This window comes from Oryzias melastigma, linkage group LG2 (genome assembly GCF_002922805.2).
Source record: "Oryzias melastigma strain HK-1 linkage group LG2, ASM292280v2, whole genome shotgun sequence".
Taxonomy (NCBI): domain Eukaryota; kingdom Metazoa; phylum Chordata; class Actinopteri; order Beloniformes; family Adrianichthyidae; genus Oryzias; species Oryzias melastigma.
The window spans coordinates 1523910-1550695 of record NC_050513.1 but is presented as its reverse complement, the minus strand read 5'-3'; the positions used below and the strand labels follow the sequence as shown (position 1 = coordinate 1550695).

The window sequence follows — 26786 nt, the reverse complement described above, 5'->3', positions numbered from 1 at the left end:
TTGAGTGGTCCCATCACTTTTTACAACATTTTTTGTTACGTTATCTATTAACATTTTTTTTCTCAAAAAGACTTTAAATTACCTTCTGATTGCAACGTATGTACAATGTCATTTGTGCATGTTTATAATGATCATGTCAGTCCTTGGAAAGATTCAGCTGTGAAAGCTTGTATGCTTTTTTAAATGACTGTGAACTTTTCCTTTGTTTTAAACCTTCGTTCAACCCATTCCATAAATCCACACCACAAAATGATCGGCACTTTTTTCTGTTGTACGAGTACATTGTTTTTTGAAATTCAGCTGTTGTCTTCAGTCGTAACTTCCATCTCTGTCCTTGAACATCTGTTGTATGTCTAATGGGAGTAAGTTGTTTCTGGCTTTAAACATAATGAGGGCTGTTAACAAGTTCCCATAGTTTTAAGAAACCCCACTTTAAAAACAGTGAGTTTCTGTTTGTCTCCATTTCAAAAGTTCATTCAGAATAAAAGCAAAACGTGTTATTTGAATAAACTTTATTAATATTAGATCATAACTCACTTTTAATGGGAAATGTTCAAAAACATCTGAGAGAGATTCCTTCGTTTGGACATGTGGACAGAATGGTCTCTCTATGGAAGCCTCTGTTTCCACAGGGCTGTGGTGGCGGCGGTGACTTTGCTTTGGCAATGCTGCCATCTGCAGTGAAGAACCAGCATGACGGAAACCAGAGAAGGTTTGATCCAAACTCCTGATGGACAGAAACATTTTGGTTCATTTTCGGCAACTTAACAAGTCAAAATTAAAGTAAAATCGTGAACTTTTTGTGTCATTTTATATTTTAGTTGTGGTTTCATAAAACAGAATTAGAGGCAGAATTCAGAAAAGCTGATAACATTTTCAAGTGGATTTGATGCTAAAAAAGGTGAAACAGAAGGAGAAATAGTCTGAGCTAAAGTGGAAAAATGTTTTACCTTCAGGTGGACGATAGATTAATGAATCTGTTTTTAAAATTAAACGCATGAAGACCAAAAACTGATGAATTTGCAAAAAGTTCCAGAATAAAAAATATTTTTAAACAACTAAAAGGTCATAAGTAGATCTGTCAGGCGATTAAAAATTTTAATCGCGATTAATCGCATCTTGTCCAGAGTTAACTCGCGATTAATCGCAAATTTACATGTGGCCTTTTTTTAAGGAAAAAAATGTGTGGTACGTGGAATTTAGCAGTTCTACATTAATTATGAAAACAAGAATGACAAAATTAATAGTTTTCATCAGAAATACTCTTTATTTTCTAACATTATATTGAGATTAACTTTCTTAACAATAAAAGGCTGTAACATAAAATGCCTAACAAAAGCCCAAGTGCAAGTGAAGGGCATTTTAAATTCAAAACTTCAATCAACGTTCAGTAAAATAAAATAAAAAACATCAAAAATAACATTTCCATAACACTTTCATGTTCATTTTTTGTCGTTTGACAGTCTGTTACTGCCGCCGCGTTCTCTGGCTGCAGCTCGATGCAGCGACGTGTCCAGCGGAGCTCACGCCATGAATATGCCGGCAGACAGACTGCTATGCTGGGGCTGGATCACACTTAAACCTCCAGAACATTTAAAACGTCCCCCGGTGCGCTTGCTGTTCAGAACGTCGGGGGTCCGCAGCTCTCGGCACGCGGCGCCAGACGCGAGCCGGTGTAGGTAGCAGATGTGCTCGGCCTGTCAGATCGGCTCGGGGCTTGCGCATAGATGACGTATAAGATTGTGATTGGTCCGGACCATTAGACCACTGTCACGTGACACGGGGAATTACACAGACACTTCCGCCATAACAATGCACTGGATTCTTCCCGAGTAAAGAACCGAGGAGGTCCGAACATATACGTTAGGAATCACAAAAGGAGAAGGAATATTTGCAATCAGCCGCAAAAACCTTGACAACGAAATAATCCGATGGAGAGGAATCATCACAGAATAATGATCGTTATTTTAATAGAGAGAAATCAGGCTGGGAAGCATGAAGTTTGAGCTAAAGTGGGTGCTAGCGAGTAGCATGCTAGCTTGTTGTTTGTCGCACATTAAAAAAAAAAAAGAAAATAATTATTCGCACGTATTTTTTTCTAAATACATCCTGCCAATGTTGAGCTTCTTTCTGGTCGCACGGACCGGATTAAGACCCGCTAGAATATGCAGCTCACGTTCTGCTCCGTTACACAAACACTGAGGAGAGCAGACGTTAGAGAAGGAGCTGTCAATGCCAAAATAATAAATAATAGCCCGAGCAGATCTCAACACTCTTTCTTTTCTTTTTTAAAAAATAAACTTTATTATAAACATCAGTTCCAGTACAGAAAAACAGCAAATTAGCCAACTCGTTTGTTACAGTTGTGTGACGTCATCACTAGTCGCAGGCCCCCGAGCCGATATGACAGGCCGAGCACATCTGCTACCTACACCGGTACCACCAGACGTGGAACTGGACGCGAACCGGAGCCGGGTTAGGGTGCAGGAGCTCTCCAGGTCCTAGCGCCGGCCGGTTTTAGCTCGCAGCTCGGAGGTTGGAGACCCGCCCGTGATCTAGTGAGAGCAGCCGGTGAGTTGGAGGGCGGGACGCCCGCGAGCGCGGTATGGAAAGGCACGTATGAGAAAGTCCACGATTAATGCTTCAAAAAAATTGTCGGCGTCAAGCACATGTCAGATTAATGCGTTTTTAACGCGACAAATCTGACAGCCCTAGTCATAAGTGATGAAGTTACTAAAAGGAAAAGTTGGTAATTCTTCTTAATGTTTAATGATTTTTTTTTAAGTTTAAACCGAATGAAGCAGAGTTTTCTGAATTAAGAAGCTGTAAAATGAGCTCATAGGGTAAAGTTTATGGAGTTTCAAGCGTCTTTGAAGGAAGCAGATTTTTTAGAGTACATTTAATCTAAATGTTGTGAATCCATACATGTGACAAGGAGGAACCTCAAAGCAACACTTCTGACTCCTCCTCCTTCACTGAAAGGATGAAGCTGCTGCTTCCTTCAGGGTTGAACATCCTCAGGTTGTCCGAAACCATCTGGTTCCACCGTCTCAAAGGAGTTAAATAAAACACAGAAGTTGTTCAGGAAGGAAATGGAACAATCTACAACACTAGCAGAACTCACCTGGTTCTGGAGGCAGTTCCTCACAGAATCAGACTCTTGAAGGCTCCAGTTGGTCTTGTTTGGGTAATTTTTCAAGCTTCTTCAGAACTTCAATCACAGCAGTGCAATAAACTCACCTGCAATAGTTCTAGGACCCATCAACTCAAAAATAAAGGGGTGTGAAGTTTGAACCCTTTAACACCGGCGCTCCAGTGCTTTGGTTCTTTGATATATTCAGTCACGCAGTCTACGTGACACACAAGTATACCCACTAGAAAAAATATTGAAGTTCCGTATAACCACTGAACATCTGCAATGATGCGCATCAGTTTGGGTTTGTTATGTTAAATATAAATATTTAAAAATATTGTATTTGGGCACACACAGATCACCACTCATTTTGTGTAATATTAACACCAACACCGGGGCACGGAGACAGTCGGCTCCATAATCACTAGCGGTTTGAAGTTTGGGCAGCATGGTCAGTAAGGTCAGTAAGGTCAGTAAGGTCAGTATGGGCGGCCCCCAAAGTGTAGAAATACTCCCAGTAGAAAGTGAATTCCAGGCCCTGATTTCATCATATGTGACCATCAAATTAACTTAAATGTTTTAGTCATATGTGGTCATATATAAAGTCATTCAGAAAAACTAAGTAAACTGCTTTTCATATACATGAATGTTACTTTATAATGAGTAACATTTGACACGAATTCATTAATTAATAGTAGAATTAATATATTCATTTCAAAGAATTATATTATTCTACCCATCAGGACATTGGTTGGTCCATCAATCCTTTTAAATAATTTAATGAATTATGTCTATGTTTATCTTCACAATGTTTGGTAAGTCAGGCAGAGCATTTGTTGTTGCAGGGCAGGGGCGGAGCTACAGGGGGCAGCTGCCACCCCAGCAAAGAGCCTTGCCCCCCCCTACTTGCCAACCCTAATTCTTGAGTCATTGATGACAAAGACCAGTTGATGCTGACAAAGTTGGGTTCTCGTCTAAAAATGGTTTTTGCTTAAAATGCACCAAAATGTCATCTGTGTTCCTCCACTCCTGGTCATCAACTTTCAACAGGAAGGTTAGGAACCTTTTTCAAGCTTTAGTTTCTCGTAGGATGACTCTGGAGCTCCATCCCGCCATCCGTTGTTTACAAAGACCAAGTCACGCTGAAGCGTCATTTTTGGCTGAAACTCTCACAAGAATGTTCCAATCTCAGGTAAGTTTTGGATTTGCTCTTCAGTAGATTTTCATGGTCATTTTAGTATCATTGTGGAGACATAAATTGTGATTTCTGACCATTAATGTTCTATGAACGAAGCGAAGCTTCTTTCTTCAAAAAGCAGCATGTGGACCGTGGCGAAGTGCTCCACCTGAGGACAGGTCTGTATGTCATTTTTTTCCCCACATACTCTATGTGATACAACTGTTTTTTGTGTTAAAAAAGAAAAAAACTATCTTTATTTGACTAATTTGGGACAAAAAGGGTGTCAATCACAAACAGCCCAAAAAACCCCAAACCCCAAACCTCACCCATACATTGAATAAATAAAATGCTGCTTTTTCTAAATGTATTTCATTTTTTAAAAACAGGTGATGAAATAAGCAGCAATGAGTGGACAGATGATTGGAGCAGATGAAGACTGATGAGAAGAATTATGAACATCAACGCACTGGTGCTGAAGGGTGGAACCCAGCAGCTCCTCCTGTCTGCTGAACATCAGCATGAAAGGAAGAACCGCTGAGGTCCAGGCAAACTCATTCCTGCAAAGGAAGTCCACACAGATGCTGGAACTCTGACCAGAGGTGGAAAATGAGCATCAACACAGAATATTTTCATAATGTGCTCACACAGAAGCAGCAACTACTTTACTGATTCACAAAGAGTCTGAAACAATGCACACTTTCTGCATTGAAAGGACAGTTATATATTCTGGTTCATGGTAGTGGTTTATTAGTTCTGTCAGTCATCAGAGTGAATGTACTGGATAAATAAAAATATCTTCATACTGGAGATGGAACAGGTGTTCTTTTGTTCGTACTGTAGAAGCTGCTAGTTTGGTGATTAGCAACAAACCTAAATGATCTATTTACTATCTAAACATTATTGAATACACAAACATTTTTTTCATAATTGGAAATAAATTCAGTGTCACGGGGTTAAGAAATCATTGATATAAGCTTCTTTAAGTTTTAGAAATAACAGCTCAGGTAAAAGAACTGCTGTTGTCTCATTAATAATAGAAATACATGTTTTTGATCCTTTCATTTGTAATGGCCTTCCACGTTTGCCCCCCCATACAAAGATGTCGCCCCCCTCCTGTCACCCCATAGAAAATGTGTTAGCTCCGCCACTGTTGCAGGGTCAAACTCCCGATTTTCCTTGTATTTATGTTCTCCTGTTATAATGTTGTATTCGATCAATTGATTTTCTACACACTTTGAATTATATGACTTTATAGGGAATTTATAATATAAAAATGAACTATTACCTCCCTATTCGTCTGTGTAATGGTTCCGTCCATCCTGATTGGCTTTGACGATTAAACATATTTTAAATTAAAAAGGTATTTTTCACCTTTCACGTAAACTAAATGTTTTTATTCAGAAATGAAACCAAAGCCGTGGATCAAACTCCCCCCTGCGTTCCTCTGATGGTTCCGTCCATCATCTGCCTTTGACAGGCCGCGTCTGTCGCCGCTCGGCGGGAAGCAGCGGCACCTGTCTCACCTGCCACCTGTGGGCTCGCGAGCGCTCATGTCCTCGCGCGCGCAGTGAAGCTGGAGCACGCAGGCCGGAACCCGCCACCCCTGCGCTGGGCTGGAGCGGAGCAGCCCGCCGTCTGGACGGATGTCCTGGCAGAGATGTCCCGCCACATCTACATTCGGAACAAGATCGGGGAGGGCATCCCGGCGCCCATCTTCCAGGTGGGGGTCGGCATGTCAGGGACGCGCGCGGACATTAGATGATCCCAGATTGATCCGGTTGAGCTAAAGAAGAGTTCAACCATTTTTGAGGTTCATTTGAAAAAACTTTATTGATCCAAAAAGAGGAATCAAGTTTGAAAATAAAGTTTTTTCCCCTCTTTTCCTTAAAAAAACGTTTTTTTTTTCCCTGAGCTGCGTTCAATGCGCCTCGTTTTTCCCGCAACTCGACTCCAACAGAAACTTGACTTTTTGTTACGTTTAAAGTCCGATGGTTAATACACCGATATTACGTCAGATGAAGTTAGAGGTTTGGTGTTTCTAAGTTAATCTGTTTTTTTTAATAACGCAAGACTCAAGGTAACATGAAGATTAATCCAAATTAAAGAGCAATCAAAGAAGCATCAATATGTGGATGTTTTTAAAAAATATTATAATGCTTTTTAACCCCTTGATGCCCGAACGTATTTAAAGCCATGAAAAAAAATGACTGATGTTTTTGCTTCCGTATAGATGCTAAATGCAGGTGATCAACATGATCTGATGCATTTTTGCATCAATAAGTGTTAATTAATCAATGTTACTAAATGTAAAAGCGAGCAAAACTGTAATTTTACGAGTTTTAATGTTTGTTATCCAATCACAAGGCGTCAGGAGACGTTCTTCTTAAGGGAAGATCAGATGTTTGGTGTTTGAACTTTGGAGTCGTGGGTACTTCGTTCCCTGCCTCCCTGGCTGTCATCTGCTCGGCTCCGGGGCAGAAGAACCGTGGTGACCCACATTAGCGACCCCGTTTCCTGAACTGGGGGAGGCAGATTCAGACTTCTAAACGGTGACATTGTCATTCACTCCAGAGACTCTCAGCGGAAATAGGCCGAGTCACCAGCAGATAATTAATGCACGTCCCTGGAGGAGAACGCCGCTGCTAAATCTGGCTTGATGGAGGAGAACAGAGGAGAAAGTTGGTCCAAATGATGGTTTCAACTTGTTTGGTTCTTTAACACGTAGCTTCCGTGGGCCTCCCAGGCTTGAGTGTTCAGTAAGAGTCCAGGTGTGTGTTGTTACTTCAGGTGAATCGAGGGACGTACTCCAGGAGGAGCCGCCTGAAGAGGTCCGATGGAAGCACCACCTCCACCAGCTTCATCCTCAGACAGGTACGAGCTGCAGAACCGGCTCTAAACGCAGAGATCCTCACATTACACCAAAGCCCACGTTTACAGGGTGTGTGAAATGTGGGTTTATTAATGTTTCTTTAAAAGAGTCTACATCAGGGGTCACCAACCTTTTTGGAACTGCGGGCTACTTCATGGGTACTAAATCATACGAAGGGCTACCAGTTTGAAATAATACATTTGCTTAGTTTGCCTTTAGTTATTCATTATTAATAATAATAATGATACTTCTCTATGTGAAGACACTGATTTCTCACCATAATTATCAATAATGACAACAAGCTAGGAAACAGATATCAATATTCAGAACTTTATTAATCTCAACAGATCTTGTCACATTTTGAGGTAATGACCAAAAGCAATGTTTTGAACAAAATTTTAACTATTATTAATTAATTGTTAATTAATTATTGTTAATTAATTATAACAATTATTACTGGATCTACGCTCCTCAAACGCTTTAATTCAGTCTCATGAACCCGTCCCTTTATTGTCCTTAAACCTACGAACAGGTTGATTGGCATATCCCACAGCACACAAGAATCTGCACATGATGCGTTCACTGAGCTCTGGACATAAGCGAACAGCCACTCAGCCCAACTCAGTCCGCTACAAACTTTGTCATTTTTAAACAATCCGCAGCAAAACAAATCAGTTTTTCAGAGAAAACGTCGACACTATTTAATCACTCGATTATATCCGGATCAGTGCCGGTGTCCTATGTTTTCTCTGATAAACTGCTTTGTTTTACTGCAGATATCCGGGGCTCAGTGAACGCACCATGCAGAAACACTCAGCAGCTCTGGGTTCGGTTTCATTACACATGAAACTTTAACCAAATTCTAGGAATTTAGAAAAAACACAGTGTCCCAATGATACGGTTTCATAATCCATCCATCCATCCATCTTCTTGACCGCTTTGTCCCTTTCGGGGTCGCGGGGGTGCCGGAGCCTAACCCGGCTACTGAAGGGCGAAGGCGGGGTACACCCTGGACAGGTCGCCAGTCTGTCGCAGGGCCTCAATCACACACCCATTCACTCTCACTTTCACACCTAGGGGCAATTTAGAGTCACCAATTAACCTATGAAGCATGTTTTTGGACGGTGGGAGGAAGCCGGAGTCCCCGGTGAAAACCCACGCATGCACGGGGAGAACATGCAAACTCCACACAGAAAGGTCCCAGCCTGGATTCGAACCGGGGCCTTCTCGCTGTGAGACGAGGGCGCTAACCACTTGCGCCACCGTGCAGCCCCGGTTTCATAATAATGCGATAAAACACAAACCAACTCACACCATAAGTCATTAAAAACACGCCGATGTGTGTGTGTGTTTTTTTTTTTTTTTATTTACTAAAAAGGACCATTTGAGTAACGTCACAGTAGTGTGGTGCACGTATGCCGCGCTGGTTCGTGCAGCGAGTCCATTGACAGTCTCAGATGCAAGTGAGAAGTCTGTTCAGTGGTATGTAAAAGGATGTCCAGAACAAGTATTCAGGCTGCCAGCTGCAGAAGGTCGGCTACAGGTGAAGCGATGAGGAAATCTTGGTTATTGATTTTACAGAGGAGATGCACGATCAGCTGTGATGCTGTGGGATCTCTCATGGCGTCCGCTGTGCTGTACTCAGACAGACACTTCAGAAGCGCATTTAATACGAAAGAAGTCAATTTCCATTACAGTTCTGTGAAAAATGTCCATCCATTTCAAACCAGCTCCTCTACGCGCAAAAACTTTTTTTTTTTTTTGAAAAATGCAGTATTTTTTTTTTTTTTATTTAAAAAATTTGCATCACAATAAAATTTTCGAGCAGCTCACAAGTGAGTTGTGCTTTTAGAAGAGACCTGCGGGCGACTGATGAGGTGCTCGCGGGCGACGTGTTGGTGACCCCTGGTCTACATGGTAAAATAAACCAATCACTGTTAAATATAGGCTTTCTTGATATCAGAAGAAGATTTCTAAAGTATTTTAGGTTCTGTACCTTTAAAAGCACAAGTTTTTAAGCAGCTGCTGTATGTGGTTTGATAGTTGAGATTACAAGTAGTGCTGCCACAAAAGATGATTTTAATAGTCGACTAATCTCAATTATTGTTCTGATTAGTCGACTAATCAGGTCATGTGCAAAGTGGATTTAAGCACACATCATTCTTTATTAGCTTTAAATTAACTAAAAATAAGGACAATGAAGACTATAGTTTATTAAACTTTTAGTTTCTAGTATTAAAACAAGATTAAACTAGAAAAGTTGCATTGCCTCCAATAAAGCTAGTGTGACTGCTTTTAGCTGAAAAATGGCGACGGTATTTACTGTATTTGATGTAGGGATTTAAAATGCAAAGGCTATTTGCAAAATGCTAACTTTTCTAAAAGACTGGAAATTTTGTTAAGGAACTATGACAGAGCGCTGAAGTTGAACTAAATTTCTTAAAGCTGTGTATTAAAATTGCTTAAAAACTCCTAATACTTGGCAATTTTGCAAAAATAAAAACCTCAGCAGGTAACAAATTAGCCAAAAAAACTTTAACATGTTGCTTAAATATTAGCTCTAAATTAGCCTAAAAACCTCAGTAGGTAACAAATTAGCCAAAAACGTTAGCATGTTGCTTAAGTATTAGGTAAACTCCAAATTAACATTAAAAACCTCAGTAGATATCAAATTATCCCAAAATTCGAACTTTTTGCTTAAATATTAGCTAAACTCCAAAATAGCCTAAAATTCCTCAGTAAACTAAATTAACCAAAAACGTTGTTACCATGTTACATGTTGCTAAAATAGAAGCTCAACTCTAAAGTAGCCTAAAAACCTCAGTAGGTAACAAATTAGCCAAAAACTTTAGCATGTTGCTAAAATATTAGCTAAAAATTATTATAAAGGATGAAAACATAGCCCATGAATATATTTAAAGACTTGTTTCTAAAATGTTGAAGACTTTTTCATTCATTTATTATGGGCATATTTTGTTCAGTGTTTTAAAAACTATGAAGTTTATGAATATTAAAAATACAAGCACTAATGTCCTGAACAAGATGGATGTTTTGACACCAAGATTACTAAAATCACTGAAAGTGTGATTGAGTTTTTACGTGTCAAAAAACATCCAGAAGGGAGCAGGAAATTCACTGTAGTGTGAATGGTTACAAAACATTCACACAATTAAATGAGGTCAGAATCTGAAACAAGGAACTATTTTCACTTAAGATAAATGACTCTCTCACTGACTCTAATATGAATAAAGTGTATTTTTTGGTGCTGAACGTTCACAACTTTGTTCAGCTTTACTAAACTCTGACTCCATTTCATATAAAGTAACGACTAACCGACTATTAAATTAGTCGGAGACTATTTTAATAGTCGATTAGTCGACTAATCGTGGCAGCCCTGACAACAAGGTATAAACTCTGACAAAACATTAACATGTTAAAATCAGGTTTGAACGTGCTGTCAGGATGATTTAGACACTTATAGACTTACATAAAATATTAATTTTACAACCATAAATTATTATATGATTAAAATATGTATTTTAAATTGGAAAAAATCAGATTATTGTCTCACAATTACCATAAGATGAAATCAGATGCTGGGAGTCACGTGTCACTGCGGCCAGCAGGGGGCGACATTTGTCTGCAGGTTTGCAGTTCTAATCTGGTCCTGAATCCTGTGAAAATGAGCAGTAATTCATACATTAATGAATATAATCCTCAATGGATGAGTACACTTTTTACTCTGCGTTTGAGGTGTATTTTGTAATCAAAGCACTGAGTTCTCTGGGATTTGGGCTAACCGTCTGTGTTTGGTTGGAACAGGGAAGCAGAACACGGTTAACACGGTTAAACTGTTTTATGTGAGTCTTCAAAATACTGTAAAGTTAACAGAAAATATAAAAAAAGAAAAAAATGAACATTTCAGGGGAAAACTGGTGGAACCTGAATGTATCATTTAAATGAACTTTTATTTTTAATCAGGAACTCTGAGGAACATATTAGTGATTGATCTGCAGCTGCTGAGCAGAAATGATGTTTGTGTTTAAAGTTTGACCTTAAAAGCCAAATAATAAGTCTGCGTTAACATTTTTGTTTAAAAATCCTCCAGAAAAGAGCCATTGCCCATGATTCCATGCTTCAAGTCCATCTAAAAAGCAAAGCCTTCCTTCATGTTCAGCACCCTTATGATTCAAGAAGTCCATCATTAATGACCATCTTCTTTATGCTCTTTTCAGGATTTTCTCTCACTTTTTCAGATACGTTCAGTAAACACGAAGTTACTAAATTCCAGCACAGGTTGAGGAAATGTCATGAATTCTTTGCAAAGGGGTGAAGATTGGTCCCACTCTTTTAGAGTTATGTAGAAGTTCTGATAATCCTCGTCTAACCCAACTGTCCAGGGCTTTAGCACTGTCGTGTTTGCAAGAACAGAAGCATTTCCAGATTCTTGGCTTTTAGTTTGACGTATCATGCAGCTTCCTGTTCCTGCTGTTTTCTGCATTTAATCTAATAGTTTGTTTTACACTTTTACAAACATTCATCAAATTGAACAATCAGCTCACCTCTACTCATTACGCCTCTATGTTTGACAGGAGCAGATTTTAACTCAGCTGTTTCTTGTGTTTGATCTAAAAAATAACTTAAATTTCTGCTTTATTGGGGGCGTGTCTATTTTGATGACATCATAGATCCAATAAGCCCCTTCCCACACAAATTCCTTCACTCCTTAGTGCACTGCATAGTGTGTTCAACACTTTTTATCTACAATTCCAAACTCCAGTGCCTTGGTTCGCAAATATAGACCACAATGCATTGTGTTTGAACCGTTTTTGTGAGAAAGAAAGGGTTTCAATTGATTTTGTTCAGAGCTGTCAACATTAAACGAGTTAACACATGCGATTAATCAAAAAAATGTAACGCATTCATATTTATTAATGAAAATGAATCCCATCTCCGTCTTCCTTCATTTCTGACAAAGCACACTTTGTTAGGATTCTCCCAGTTATATCCCTTACAGAATAAATAAATGTCCCACACATTTTTAGTATTTTCTTCTTCTTATTTTCTCAGTTTCAGTTGCTTTTTCACTCAAAGCTGACTATTTGATTTGTCGTGCGGCCTGTTGTCATGGCAACATGGCTTCAGGTGGCGCCGCAGCAGCTGCAGCGGCAGAGGAAAGCCATCTGTAAGCTGGAGTAAAACAGCCTCAGCTCAGAGAGAAACCAGCCTCTAGTGGTCGTCAGAGGAACTGCAACATCTGCTACCTCCTGGTTTTTGCTCCAAACTTTGGATGCTGGACCCCCTCTATTTGGGGTCACGCCAGCAGTGGAACGGGCCGCCGACACCACGCTGCAAACCGCAGCGTCACATGCTGCTACTCCCCCACCCACCCCCGATTCCCTCCTGAAGAAAACTCATTTATATTTGTAACACAGCATCCACATGTGTGTGTTTGCTGGGGGGCAAGCCTGATAATCCTAAAATGGTGGGGGGGGGGGGCTCAAGCTGACGTCAAAAGAACCTGGAAATGAGCAGTGGCGTCTTCACAGGGACGCACGCTACACCCCAGGACCGCCCACGACACCCAAACCTGATGATGTCAAGACTCATCACAAACCCTAAGGGTGGGGGTGGTGGGGGGGCTGAAATCTAAAGCCACTGAAGTGGGGGGTGTTTTTTGTAGGTGGGGGATCAAACTATCTTCATCTGAGCGAGAAATGGGGCAGACTGGGGGGGTGTTCCGGGGGTTCCTGCCCCTGAATCGGACGGACTGAAAGGTGAGGCAGAAGATGAAGGGACGCTGCTCCCCGTTACACCTCCACCCCTCCTCCCTCCCTGCTTCTGCCTCACTGCACTGAGAGAAAGCATCATCCCGGCCAGCCAATCAGCAGGCGGCAGCGTGCGCGTGTCATCGGGCCTGGATACAGAGGCAGGATGTGCTGCCGTGCGGGTTTTTGTTCCTGGTGGAGATGAAGCGCTGGGCCTTCCTGCAGGGAGAACGTCTCCATCCTCGGACGTGAAGCCGCCTCCGCCCGCTCACCCGCCGCCGCAGCCCCCGTCCATGGAAGGGGGGGCTGTTTTCTGAATCGCTCCCCTCCGCTGTGGAGAACGGATTGTCGTCATCTCTACATCCATCCCGTCTTCCTCCGCCTCCTTTTTCTCCTGGTTCTTCTAGAGGCGCTGCTGGAACATCACACCTCCATGTATGACAATTTGTACCTGCATGGATTTGAAGACTCAGAGGCGGTGAGTGCTCGATGTGCTCACGTGCACGCGCACACACACACACAGGCCTGTGATGGGTGCAGCGTGATCCTGAGCTGGAGGGGTTGGGTGTGTGTGTGGGGGGGTGATCTGTTCTGAATGATGCTGCTCTACGTTAGTGTCACGTTTGGAGTCTGACGCTGACAGAACCACAGCAGAACCCCCCCGGAGGCAGAGGGACCCCCCCCCTCCCCGAGATGAAGCAGTTCCTGATTCCCAGAGGAGGACAGAGAAACGTAAGGAGCGACCTTCCCGTCCCGGCCGGGACGCGGCGTGATGTCATGAAGCGGATTCTGATGATGATGATTAGTCACATGCTGGAGCTCCAGCACTTTCAGAGGAACGCTGGAATCTGGGAAGCGACACGTGATTCCAGGATCAGGGAGAACTCTGCTTATGAGCAGAGATGGAAGAGTCTCTTAAGGTGGAATGAAAGGATCAGGAGAACCTGATTGTGATTCTTGCTCTCAGAATGAGAACGGTTTTTAACCAGGATGCTCTACTGCCGGTCCAGCCGGTCCAGCTGGTCCAGTTGGGCCAGCCGGGCCAGCCGGGCTGGGTGCTGAAGTTGTGCTTTCTTTCTGCTTGCGCTTAAAGAAAAAGTGCTTAGCTGTGATGACTGACGCGGCCGGTCTGCTTCAAACTAATGGTCCTGTTTAGTCGAGTCATGGTTCTGAGCGGATCGTTCTGATGAAACAGCACCAGATCCAGCAGAAACCGGACTTTGCTGATGAGTTAAAGCAGAGTGGCAGAACAGACAAAAATCCTGCTTCTTTAATCTCAAAGAGTTGATGTGACGCCGACCCGGATCAGAACACAATCCTGCCAGAACTTTCTCCAAACTTCAGACCTTAAACTCTTTGAAATGAAGGAAGTAGAGAGTTTGTCATGATGTCTTCTTTAGAAAGTCTTGTGTTTGCTGTGGGAGGGGTGGATGGACAGACGCTGAGGTGCTGCTGTGTTTGCAGGGCTCAGCGGATTCTTACACTAGCAGACCATCAGATTCCGATGTTTCTCTGGAGGAGGAGCGGGAGGTCCAGGCCCAGGTGCAGAGCCAGAGCCCAAACCAGAGCCAGGCGCCGGGTCAGAGCCGGCAGGAGCGCGAGCAGCAGGCCGCCGTGCAGCTGGAGCGGGCCAAGGTGACCCGCCGCAGACGCCCTTCAGGAGGAGATTTCAGAGCTTCCAACACCAGCAGGGTCACCTGGAAGCAGTGTGGAGGCGGGGCCTATGAGGGAAAAAACCCAACAAGGGATCCTGACGAGCATGAGTGAACAGACCTGCTCAGCTCCAAAGATTTCTCTAAATTTTAGTTTTAATTTAATCATTTTTGGCTTTTACTCTACAAAGAAGTATTTTATGATGAAAAAGACTGTTCTAAATCCAGCTTTAGTCCATCATCTCCAGAACCAGCTGAACCCCTCTCGGGGTCATGGGGTTGCTGGAGCCTATCCCTGCTGCTGTTTAAGGCTTTCCGCTTTATTCTGAAAGGAGATTAATTACATTTCTTCCTGTTTAAATCTTTAGAAAGAGAACTGCACGGTCATGCCTGAGCTGCTGGAAACCTGCTGACTCATTCTTCGTGATGGTTTTCTGCAGAGTAAACCTGTGGCGTTCGCCGTCCGCACCAACGTTAGTTACTGCGGCGCCTTGGATGAGGACGTCCCGGTTCCGGCCACCGCCATCTCTTTTGACGCCAAGGACTTCCTGCACATCAAAGAGGTAAGCGGCGCTCCTGCTGCATTCGTGAGGGAGGACGGTCCGCCTGCATCGACTGCTTGTGCTTTCTGCCGCTCAGAAGTTCAACAACGACTGGTGGATCGGCCGGCTGGTGAAGGAGGGCTGCGAGATCGGCTTCATCCCCAGCCCCCTGAAGCTGGAGAACATCCGCCTCCAGCAGGAGCAGAAGAGAGGACGAGTCCAAGGGTGAGTGACCTGAACCTCCGCTCTGTCCACGAGGAAACCCGTCAGAATACGTGAAAAGAGGCGGGGCTGGAAATGTGTGACATCACGACAAGTCATCCTACTTTCAGAAAATCAGTTTTCATGTTGCTATGACGATGGCAGGGGGAGGAGAGTCTGAGAGGGTTCAAAGTGATCCATTATATGAGGACTGAACGGCGGCACCGAGGTGGTTAGTCCACATGCACACGTACATGTGCTTAATGTGCCCTGAATGTTCTGTGGTCCAGATCTGATCAGATCTGAACTGAAGAGCAAAGAGGATTAGTGTGGATCATGTGCCATCCTTTGTCTTCAGAAATGATCTAAATCAGGGGTGTCAAACTGTTTTTGGTTCAGGGGGCACATTCAGCCCGTCTGAACTCAAGCGGGCGGACCAGGAACATCACAGCAAATAAGCTCTGGTCAACTCGTTATATTTTATTTATTCTGTTAGTTTCAGTTGGAAACAAACTCAGTAGCCTAATCATTTATTATTACATTGTTTATTATGTTTATTTCTCTTTTCTTGTTACCCCCACCCCCCCCTCTAGTGGTGGAATTGTGCATTGCAGTCACTCATTTAAAGAACCAGAACTCGCCACATTTTCCTTCACAGCATTATGTTTTCTTCTTCATGACTGGGCCGGATTAAACCATCTGGTATGTTTGACACCCCTGATCTAAGCTGCTTAAAAGTGAAAAAAAAAGATATTTTTAGATGAAGAGTTAACTTGATATTTAGTTAACAGAAATAAAAAATAAAATAAAATTCAAAATAATTTGATTCACAAAAATGTATTTCTTTAAAGCTTTTAGTGACCCACGATACAAATAAAAGCTGTGTTAGTCCTAAGTGCATTGTGGGAAGTGTAGTTCCTGAACGTTGTGTTTTTGGAGGCTTTCCGGAGCTTTTCCGCATTAATGCCGTCACATTCCTGTCTCTTTATCCCTTCTTGTCTTTCCAGTAAGTCTGGAGGGAACTCCTCTTCCAGTGTAGAGGATGAGGTCTCTGCCTCAATCCGGCCGCTCATATCCTCTACAGGTGAGGATATCTGCTAGGGGGGGGGTTGGTCAGCTGAGAGCCAAACCTGCTAGATGAACACAGACAGATTAGAGCTGCCCATGTCTGCACGTAGAGCTTAAGGTCACTGCATAGAGTTGTTGGTACATTTTCCCATCATCCTCCTCTTCCTCCAGTTGAGGACTGCAGGCGCTCAGAGACTGGGGCTCACCACAGTGAACTCAGCGGCGTGGCTTTGTGAATATGACCTTAGGACCACAGAAACCGCTGTTCCACATAGAGCTGGATAGGTTTCCTTTGTTGTGACTCAGAGCTGGCATTTCTGCCCCACTGACGGCTTGTCTTCTCTCCCCCCCACAGGAAAGCAGAAACAGAAAGTGGTAAGTTGGTGAATCCCACCCCTCTCCTATCCACTCCAGTCCTGTTGGCGCCGCCATGAAGCGACGGGAACTGGCAGCGCTGGCAGGAAGTTATACTTCAGTCCTGCTGAAGCATATGCTTACCCATCATCCATCTGTGCGCCGCAGTGCCTCGCTGTCATGAAGCAGCTTCTGATGTTCAGATGATCACTTTAGTCCTTCTCCGGCTTCGGCCCTTCACGAGTTTGGGTTCCTTCTCTCTAAAGTGACGGTTCCCATCGTGTGTCTGTGCAGCAGATGAGAACTTCAACCGAAAGACTTACCAGCAGTTTCAGAACATGTGACCAGAAGGTCCAGTAAATATACAGAGGGTTACAAGGGCAGGCACGCAAACGGAGAGTCACCCACACGCAAACTGAGAGTCACCCACATGCATATAGAGAATCAGGAACGCAAGCATGCATAGTGAGCATCAAACACGCATACGGAGGGTCAAACACGCATGCGTATGGAGGGTCAAACACGTAAACGGAGGGTCAAACACACATACGGAGGGTCAAACACACATACGGAGGGTCAAACACACATACGAAGGGTCAAACATGCATGCATATGGAGGGTCAAACACGCATGCGTATGGAGGGTCAAACACGCATGCATATGGAGGGTCAAACACGCATGCATATGGAGGGTCAAACACGTAAACGGAGGGTCAAACACACATACGGAGGGTCAAACACACATACGGAGGGTCAAACACGTAAACGGAGGGTCAAACACACATACGGAGGGTCAAACACACATACGGAGAGTCAAACACGCATACGGAGGGTCAAACACGCATGCATATGGAGGGTCAAACACGCATGCGTATGGAGGGTCAAACACGTAAACGGAGGGTCAAATACACATACAGAGGGTCAAACACGCATACAGAGGGTCAAACACACATACGAAGGGTCAAACACGCATACGGAGGGTCAAACATGCATGCATACGGAGGGTCAAACACACATACGAAGGGTCAAACACGCATACGGAGGGTCAAACACACATACGGAGGGTCAAACACACATACGGAGGGTCAAACACACATACGGAGGGTCAAACATGCATACGGAGGGTCAAACACGCATACCAAAGATCAGGAATGCAGGCAGGCATACAGAGAGTCAACCTGTCGCATACGGAGAGTCATGAGCGCAGGAACACCTACTTAGGGTCAAATCCACGTGCGCATACGCTAAACGCAAATGCGCATAGTGTGTCAAATACAGGGGCATGTATAGGGGATAAAATGGACGCATGCATGCAGAGGGTAAATGCAGGCTCCAAAATGAAGCACGAACTTCAGGTGTACACACAGTAAAAATTAGACGTGCATATACAGTAGAGTCTCAAATTATGATTATGATTATGAGGTTGTGTCTGAATTCCCCCATAACTCCTAAGCACTAAAGAACGATGTACTGCGGGACTATATAGTTCCCTGATTTTTAAAGGTAATTTAGACACGATGCTCACTACTTTTCTCTTGTTTTTCTAAGTATGACGTCACCGATTTCACAAAGTAAAAATGGAATAAAAACAAACATTTCACGACGTTTATTTGACTCCACTGTGTTCTGATAGTGAAAGTCTGGATGGTTTGTTAAAATATTGCATTTAAAAAAAAAAGTTTTTTTGTCCGAAATTGTTCGAATGCAATGCATTGTGGTCTATAGAGCATTGATGCACCCTAGTTTGTCTCAAAGACTTCTGGGAAATTTCTAGTGCACTGGATTTTAAGATTAGTAGCTTCGGACGGAAGTAGGAAATGGTGAACGCACTATATAGTGAGTAGGGGGGAATTACAGGCAGACAATGGTCAGATGCAGGTTCACCTATAGAGGGTCAAACACAGACATGCATACAAAAGGTCAAACACAGTGACACAGAGAGAAGGTCAAATGCAGACGTCCATTTATAATAAGTCAAACCTATAGAAAGCATATGGAGAATGGCAAGTATCTGTGGAGAGCTGATACGCTGACATGAGATTGAACAGCTGGTTTTTAATCCGCTCCTAAAAGGGAAAAAAACTAAAACACAAAGCAACTTTGAGGTTTGCTGATTCTTTCCAGCTCCTGCAGAATAAATAATTGTAGTTCCTTCGCCCAGCTGGACTGCAGGGATGTTTTCATTCAGCTGGTAGAGACGTTCTCCCCTCACACCATCCAGAACATGAACGTTCTGAAGAGCAGCCATGTTTGTTTCTGATCTGGTCTGTTACCGCTAAAGCTAGCTGTTAGACATGAACGCTGTTTCCAGAATCAGGTCTGTCCTCCGGGGGGCGCTCCACAGACTGCGACGTCCCGTGAAAACCATCCATTGACAAGCGTTTGTCTCATTCCTCCCCTGTCTGTGATCATGTTCTCTTCAGCTGCAGTCCCTGCTGTCTGCTGAAGTCAGCTGTTCTGTGTTGTCAGACGGAGCACGTCCCCCCGTACGATGTGGTTCCCTCCATGAGGCCCGTGGTGCTGGTGGGACCGTCGCTCAAGGGTTACGAAGTGAGGACTTCTTTATCTGGATTTTTGAGGAAAACTTTTCAGTTTGCTGTAAATTCTGTTTAAACTGCTTTAGGAGCAAATATGTTGCTGTTAGAATCCTTATGTACCATATTTTCTGGACTCTAAGTCTCAGGAGCAAAAAACATCTAATCAAGTAGAAGAAACCCATGAATAAGTAGCACTTTTATATTTGCCGGGGCAAAAAAATAGAAACAAGAATATTAATGCTTCGATAAAAATGAGAAAATTCTCAGATTGTCCTCCATGTTTGTTTTGGACGACACTTCTTCTTCTGGCACTGTCAGAAAAAATACAGCGCCCTCTAGCGGTTGTTAGTGGAAGCAACCGCTAGAGGGCAATCAGTTTCGATTCAATTCTGATTTTATTTTTTTAGATTCTTTTGATTCATCAATTCAGTTTTAGACTACACATTTATCCAATTTGTTTAGAAATACATTAATAATATACTATATGATTTTAATATATTTATATCAATCTGATACAGTTCACAAACTGTAAAATGTTTTAGTGAAATAATGAGATTGTTAATAGCTTACAGCACGAAGTCATAGTCAATGTAGTTTTAGAATGTTCAATAAATGTTTACCCTGTTCAGCCCGCAACCTAAGGTGTGTTTTTTTCATTTTGGCCCCCTGTACAATTGAGTTTGTCACCCCTGGCAGACAGTGTTACATGGTTTCTCAAAAGGAGAAGTTCTAATAAAAATGTTCAGATCATTAACTTCGTAATCATTGTTCTGCTTCTCCTGGAGGGCGTTTCAGTTTGGCCACTACGGCTCTATAGCAGTACACCTTATTCCAGAAGAAGAAGACAGTATGAGAAAACAAACACATTTTTTGATGGTTACTTTACAAATATTTCCTTAAAATAATTTTAGAAAATTAATGTCTGTGAGTTTACAAAGATGTTCATTTAGTCAGTAATGTATGACCAAGTACTAGCATTAGCTGTCCTGTGGGAAATGCCATTAAACGTTAGCATCAAGCTAGTGGACTTTAGTGTTATGTGCTAAATTGATTTAGATTTTTATGAAATGATTATTGATCTATTATGCTTAAATTTATTAAAATCGATTAATCAATTTTTATTAACCCAGACCTAGTATTTATGTAAAAAAAAAACAAAAATAAGTTGCTCCTGAGTATAGGTCGCACCTCTGGCTAAACTATGTAAAAAACAGCGACTTATACACCGGAAAATATGGTACGTTAAATTATGTAAGTTGTGTAAAATTTATCAATTCACAGTTGAAATAATAAAACTTTAATAAAAGCTGTGGGGTAAATATTCGGAACAGAATGGTCTGTGATGTTTGAACTGGAGGTTCTCTCTGCAGGTCACAGACATGATGCAGAAAGCTCTGTTCGACTTCCTCAAGCACAGATTTGATGGCAGGTAAGAAGCAGAGACACGATCAATGTAATCCCAGCAGAGCTGCTTTTCTCCTTCACAATCTGCTGGAATTACAATGATTATGTCACCGGTTGAAAAGTTACAGAATGTTAAAGTCATGAAAGAAAGTGTATGATTTGATGCAGAGTTTTCACAGCCTCGTTCTCCTCCAGGATAACCATCACGCGGGTCACAGCCGACATCTCTTTGGCCAAAAGGTCTGTCCTCAACAACCCCAGTAAGCGGGCTATCATCGAAAGGTCCAACACCCGCTCCAGCTTAGGTCCGAAGGCCCATCCTGCTTGCTACCTTCTCAGAACTCCGGTTTGTCTGTGAAAATGACAGATTGTAATCTGCTCTGCAGCCGAGGTTCAGAGCGAGATCGAGAGGATCTTCGAGCTGGCGCGCTCGCTGCAGCTGGTCGTCCTGGATGCCGACACCATCAACCACCCTGCCCAGCTGCTCAAGACCTCCTTGGCCCCCATCATTGTCCACGTCAAAGTCTCCTCGCCAAAGGTGGGCGTTCACACCAGCACTGAACTGCTAAAGGGAGGAGTTTACCTGGACTCCATTTGCCCCAAAATCCAGACCTCCACCAATGCAGTTGAAAAGCAGTCATCATAGACAGATAATCAGTTTGATGACTTGATGTCCCGCATTAGTCCAAAGATGGAAAAATAAAAACAACAATGATAATGGTAAAACTAAGAAAAATATCCTAAAGGTCGGGAGAACAATCACATTCTCCACATTTGTTTTGGATGGCACTTCTTCTTCTGTCAGTAGAAAATACTGATGCACACACCTGCAGCGCCCCCTTGTGTTTGTTAGTGGGAAACAACCACTAAAGGGCAACCGGTTGTTGGTGGGAAAACAACAAATAAATAAGTCCTGGCTAAACTATGCAATAAAACACAACTTAAACCCCCAGAATAGGCTGCACTTGAGCACAGATTACCTGGTGAAAGATTCCTGTAAAGTTCTTCCAGAGATAAACAGAAATAAGATAAAAATCATGATTTTTATAACCAAATATGAAAGCCGTGAGAGTCTGACACTTTTTGGAGATCCCACTTTGCATGTATTAACTGAAGAAAATCTTTGGATTCTTAGAGAAGTTCCTGATAACTGGAACTAGAAAAGATTATTCCACCAGAACCTGAACATTGAATCTTCCGTCATGCAGGTTCTACAGCGGTTGGTCAAATCCAGAGGGAAGTCTCAAAGCAAACACCTGAACGTCCAGCTGGTGGCAGCAGACAAACTGGCTCAGTGTCCACCGGTGAGTGACTGTCCTCCAGAAAAAGCTCTGGCTCCTACTCTGAGACGGGAGGCTCTTAATCTGAAAGGGCCTCCATTATTGGTGCCACAAACTATTATTTTGAAAGTCGACTAGTCACTGATTTTTTTTTTTTCAGATTAGTCTTCTAATCGGGTCATTCACAAACTGGATCTAAAGCACACATCTTAACCATCATTAGCTTTAAACTAACTTGATATATAGCATTACCTGTGATAATGCTAGTGAGAATTCTGTAAGCTGAATTTGGCAGCTGAAGTTGCTAGTGCTGAAGATGCTGAAATTTGGATGTTAAAAACGCTGAATCTAATAGTTGACATCACTGAAGCTAATTGCTAAAAACACTGAAGCTGAAATATTAGTTAAATCCCAAATTAGCCTAAACACAGAAAAATGCCAGCGTTACCCGAAACAGCTAGCATGCAGCTGGAATATTAGCTAAACTTCAAAATAGCCTAAAAAACCTTAATAAATGCTAAAATAGTACAAAAAGCTAGCTTAAAGCATAAAATAGTCGACTAGTCGTCGATTAGTCGACTATTGTAATAGCCGATTAGTTGCCGATTAGTCGTTGATTAGTTGCCAATTGGTCATCGATTAGTCATCGATTAGTCGACTATTGTAATAGCCGATTAGTCGCCAATTGGCCGACTATTATAATAGCCGATTAGTCGCTTATTAGTCGTTGATTAGTCGACTGTTACAATAGTCGATTAGTTATCGATTAGTCGACTCATGGCGGCAGCCCTAGCCTCCATCTGTCAGCCACAAAGCATCCACGTTGTCTGTCTGTCATCAGGAAATGTTCGACGTCATCCTGGATGAGAACCAGCTGGAGGATGCCTGTGAACATCTAGCGGAATATCTAGAGGCGTACTGGAAGGCCACCCACACCTCCTTGGCCACGCCCCTAAATCCCCTTCTGGGACGCAACCTGGGCTCCACGGCTCTGACCCCGTACTCCACCAGCATCTCCGGTCTGCAGGTACTGGCAGCAGCTCTGCTTTCATAGTTTAGATCGGTTCCTCGTGAAGGTAAGAGCTTCTTCAGCTGAAGGAAGCCCCGCCCCTCAGTGCTGCGGTGTCTAGTTGGAATCTGTTTTTGTCAGTTGACTCAGACCAGATCCTGTCTATGATCAGCAGAGCCAGAAGCTGCGGCAGAGCAACCACACCGGAGACCACTCCACCCCCAACGAGCGCCGGAACCTGATGGCGGCGGATGAGAACTACCACAACGAGCGGGCGCACAAGGGCCGCAACCGCATGTCATCCGGCTCGCAGCACAGCCGGGAACAGCAGGACCCCTACCAGGACTACCAGGACCCGTACCAGGACGCATACAAGCCGCACCGCAACCGCAGCTCCCCGGGCGGCTACAGCCACGACTCCCGGCATCGGCTCTGAGCCCGCCTCTGCTGGCGCCGAGGTGACCCGGAGTCCACGTGCAATAGTACCAGGAGGATCCCCCACTCTACTTTTTTAAAGAACCTTCAGGCTGCCCAGATGAGTCAAGATGTTTAAAAGAAGCGTCCGAATGCCGACAACCTAAAGATCCAGTTACCACGCCACTCAGAACCCCTCAGACGGCGGCGGTACGCCTGGAGCATGGCGGCAGACCCAAGGACTGCCCCCACAGGCCTTGTATAAATCCTCAACATTTAGCTTATTGCATGCTGATAGATGATCGACCTCTGCATCCACCCAGATGACCTTTTGTACCTTCAGGACCGCTGTTGGGCGAGGTCCGGTGGTCCTGGTGGCTCGGCGGAGCGGTTCTGCCGTTCAGGTAGCTTTGATTCTGGTGCTTCACATTCCCAAACCGTTTTGCTGCTGGAGAACCAGGAGGAGGAAAGCCAGCTTTTCTGTAGCATAGCTTTAGCATCTCATCTCAGTGAGGAGGCCCGGTTCTGCTCGGTTCTGAGGTGGAAAGGAGCACCGAGTTTCTCTGACAGCAGCAAACATCTAATGCATTTCCAGAACTTTCCGCAGTTTTCGTTGGTTTTGGAGCTTCAGGCCCACAAAGACTCCTTCCACTTACGACCAGAACTCTGGGAGGCTCTCGGAGCTTTTCAGGAGCGGCACGTCCACCGAGTCCTGTTCGGTTTCGCTGGCATGTTGTCCGGACTGCAGAGCATGCTCTATCAAACGTAAAATACCCCCCTCCCTTTTTCCAACGTGATGTTGATAAAATCGACCCCTCCCCCCATTAAAGAAGAGCAAAATAAAAACATGAATCCCAAACGTGCAGCAGATTTCTGCGTCCTGAGGAGGCGGAGTCACAGAACACCGTTTCCATCCAACCAGTCGCCTGTTTTTCTCCTCATTCAAGAAAATACAAAAAACACGTGTGTTTGTTTAAAGGTTCCTATATGTCAATGTCTAGTATGTTAATGTGTGTGGGTGTGTGAGAATGTGTTTTTCTAAATGTGTGTGTGTGTCATTATATTTATGTGTGTAAATGAATTTGTGTATGTGAGTGAGTGTGTGAATTAGTATGTTTAAATGGATTTATGATCAATGTGTGTACGGGGGTGTGTGTGTGTGTGTGTGTGTAAATGAAGCAGAGAGTCCGGTCCTCACTATATAGTAAGTGTAAGAATGTGTGTGAGAGAGTATTTTGTGTTTAGATTAGTGTGTATTTGTTCATTTGTGTATGTAAAAGAGTTTAGATGTGTGTGTGTGTCAATGTATTTGTGTGGTTAAATAAGTGGGAATATGTATAAATGTGACAATGTATGTGTGAAAATGTGTTTGCCTGTGTGTATGTGTGAGTGTATAAATGTGTATGTGTGTAAATGTGTGTGTGTGTTTATGTGTATGAATGAGAATAGTGCAAAGGGTTTATAAGTGTTAGACATTTGTTATCGTCTTCATTCGTCTCAGATTCTTTCAAAGTTTCATCTTTTTTGTTGTGTAAAAGTTAAAATCAAATTATCCATTGCTCCCAAAGTTAAATATAAATAATGATAACAATTTACACTTTCATTCATAAAATGCAGTTGTGATGCTGCTGCCAGTCCAATGGTTACCACGGCAACCACCGCCTCCTTGTTGAAGAACATCAAGGTGCTTCTTCTTCTTTTCCTTTGGGCTTTTCCCTTCAGGGGTCGCCACAGCGAATCAGTTTCCTCCATCTAAGCCTCTCTTCAGCATCCTCCACTCTAACACCAGCCACCTTCATGTCTTCATTCACTGCATCCATAAACCTCCTCTTTGGTCTTCCTCTAGACCTCTTTCCTGCAGCTCTAGACTCAGCATCCTTCTACCAATATATTCACTGTCTCTCCTCTGAACATGTCCAAACCATCTCAGTCTGGCCTCTCTGACTTTATCTCCAAAACCTCTAACATGTGCTGCCCCTCTGATGTATTCATTCCTGATCCTATCCATCCTGGTCACTCCCAAAGAGAACCTCAAGGTGCACTTTTTCTTTTCACTTCTGAGAGACTCCGCCTCTTCCTGTTACAGACCTGACATCATCATGATCATATGATCTTCAGCTGAGCTGTTGTTCTCTGCTCCGTCTGGTCTTCAGCAGATCCCAGATTCCCAGTTTCTGCTTGATTCCCACTTTTAGAAAGAAAATCTCTTCCCGTTTCTGTTTAAGAATCCCTGAGAAGTGTTCTGCATCAACCAGATCCATTTGTCTTTGAGGGAATGCAACAGATTCCAGATGGTTCTCCTGTTACACAATGTTCTGTTTGAGAATGTTTGGAGAACAGAAAGGAACATGAATAATGAGGATTCAAGACTTTTTCAGGATTGATCCATGGAGGAGACGGACTTTGTCGGAACATCAGGTCTGCTGCTGACAGGAAGCTGCACCGCAGAAACTCAACACCTCAGCAAATTTGCTCCAAATGAAAAAAACAAACGTTTAGCAGGTGACATGTTAGTGATGAGTTTTTAGAGAAGAAATCCAGAAAAAAACCCACTAACTTCTTTGTTTGAAGATGCGGTTCTGACTGGAGGCCCAACAGGAAAGTTCTTCTGGGTTTTTGGGTTTCTGTCTGGCAGCATCAGAGATGTCTGATCCAGAACGTTCTCTTCACAGACCAGCAAGGAAGAAAAAAGGAATTCCAGGAGAAATGAAGATGACCTGATGACAGTTTCAAACTAAAAGACCCATTAATAATCTTGAATGCTGTTTTGTTTGAATTGAAGTTCAGATTTATGGGAAATGGTGATACGAAGATCGTTTATTTGTTTCAGTGGTGCACAACTTGTGTTGCAAAAATTCTTCCTTTGGACAAATGCAACTGAAAAAGTCACAGAATCATCTTAGCGAACTTCAAGAATTAAGTCACAAATTTAGTATTAAATCAATATTAATGTCAATATTATCAAATAATCATATAGAAATCTGCTCCTGTATGCCTGTACACATCGCTTACAGCCAATTAACTTGCTAGATTGGCTGACCTCCCGTTCCAGCATTCAATTCTTCGACACGGAGGCTTGTGAATTAAAAAAAACAGTATCTTCTAATTGTTTTTTCTCATGAAAATTACAGGAGATGTAGAATAAATCAACAGTAATCGACCAGTGGAGAAATTAGACGACAACTAAGTATTTTTTTAGGCTGACGAGTGGTTCTGTGAACTGCAATTTTCGGCCGGAAAATTTCCTAGCTTGTACTGCACGGATTAAAAAAAACTCCAAAAGCAGGTTAAAGAAAAAATTCTGGACTGTAATATAAGTAGATGTGCTCGCATGTATACTATCCACCGATTTAGTTACGCTCGTTCTAAGAAGGAG

At 43.0% G+C, this 26786-nt stretch overlaps 1 protein-coding gene across 5 annotated transcripts; it reads left to right on the top strand.

The window, feature by feature from the left end:
* The first annotated feature begins 5785 nt into the window (after nucleotides 1–5785).
* Nucleotides 5786–24269, top strand: LOC112136806 (voltage-dependent L-type calcium channel subunit beta-4). 5 transcript variants are annotated; one of them, XM_024258718.2, is made up of 14 exons: nucleotides 5786–6033; nucleotides 7101–7184; nucleotides 14415–14585; nucleotides 15043–15165; nucleotides 15242–15369; nucleotides 16353–16429; nucleotides 16769–16788; nucleotides 19236–19316; nucleotides 20674–20732; nucleotides 20903–21012; nucleotides 21094–21245; nucleotides 21916–22011; nucleotides 22829–23014; nucleotides 23172–24269. In XM_024258718.2, the coding sequence occupies exons 1-14, from the start codon at nucleotides 5971–5973 to the stop codon at nucleotides 23430–23432; spliced, it is 1611 nt and encodes a 536-aa protein (XP_024114486.1). In that variant the 5' UTR covers nucleotides 5786–5970; the 3' UTR covers nucleotides 23433–24269. The 5 variants fall into 5 exon arrangements, with proteins under 5 accessions (XP_024114486.1, XP_024114484.1, XP_024114487.1 ...); XM_024258716.2 differs by having other exon boundaries at nucleotides 23169–24269; XM_024258719.2 differs by lacking the exon at nucleotides 16353–16429 and having other exon boundaries at nucleotides 5787–6033; nucleotides 16770–16788; nucleotides 23169–24269.
* The last annotated feature ends 2517 nt before the right edge of the window (nucleotides 24270–26786 follow it).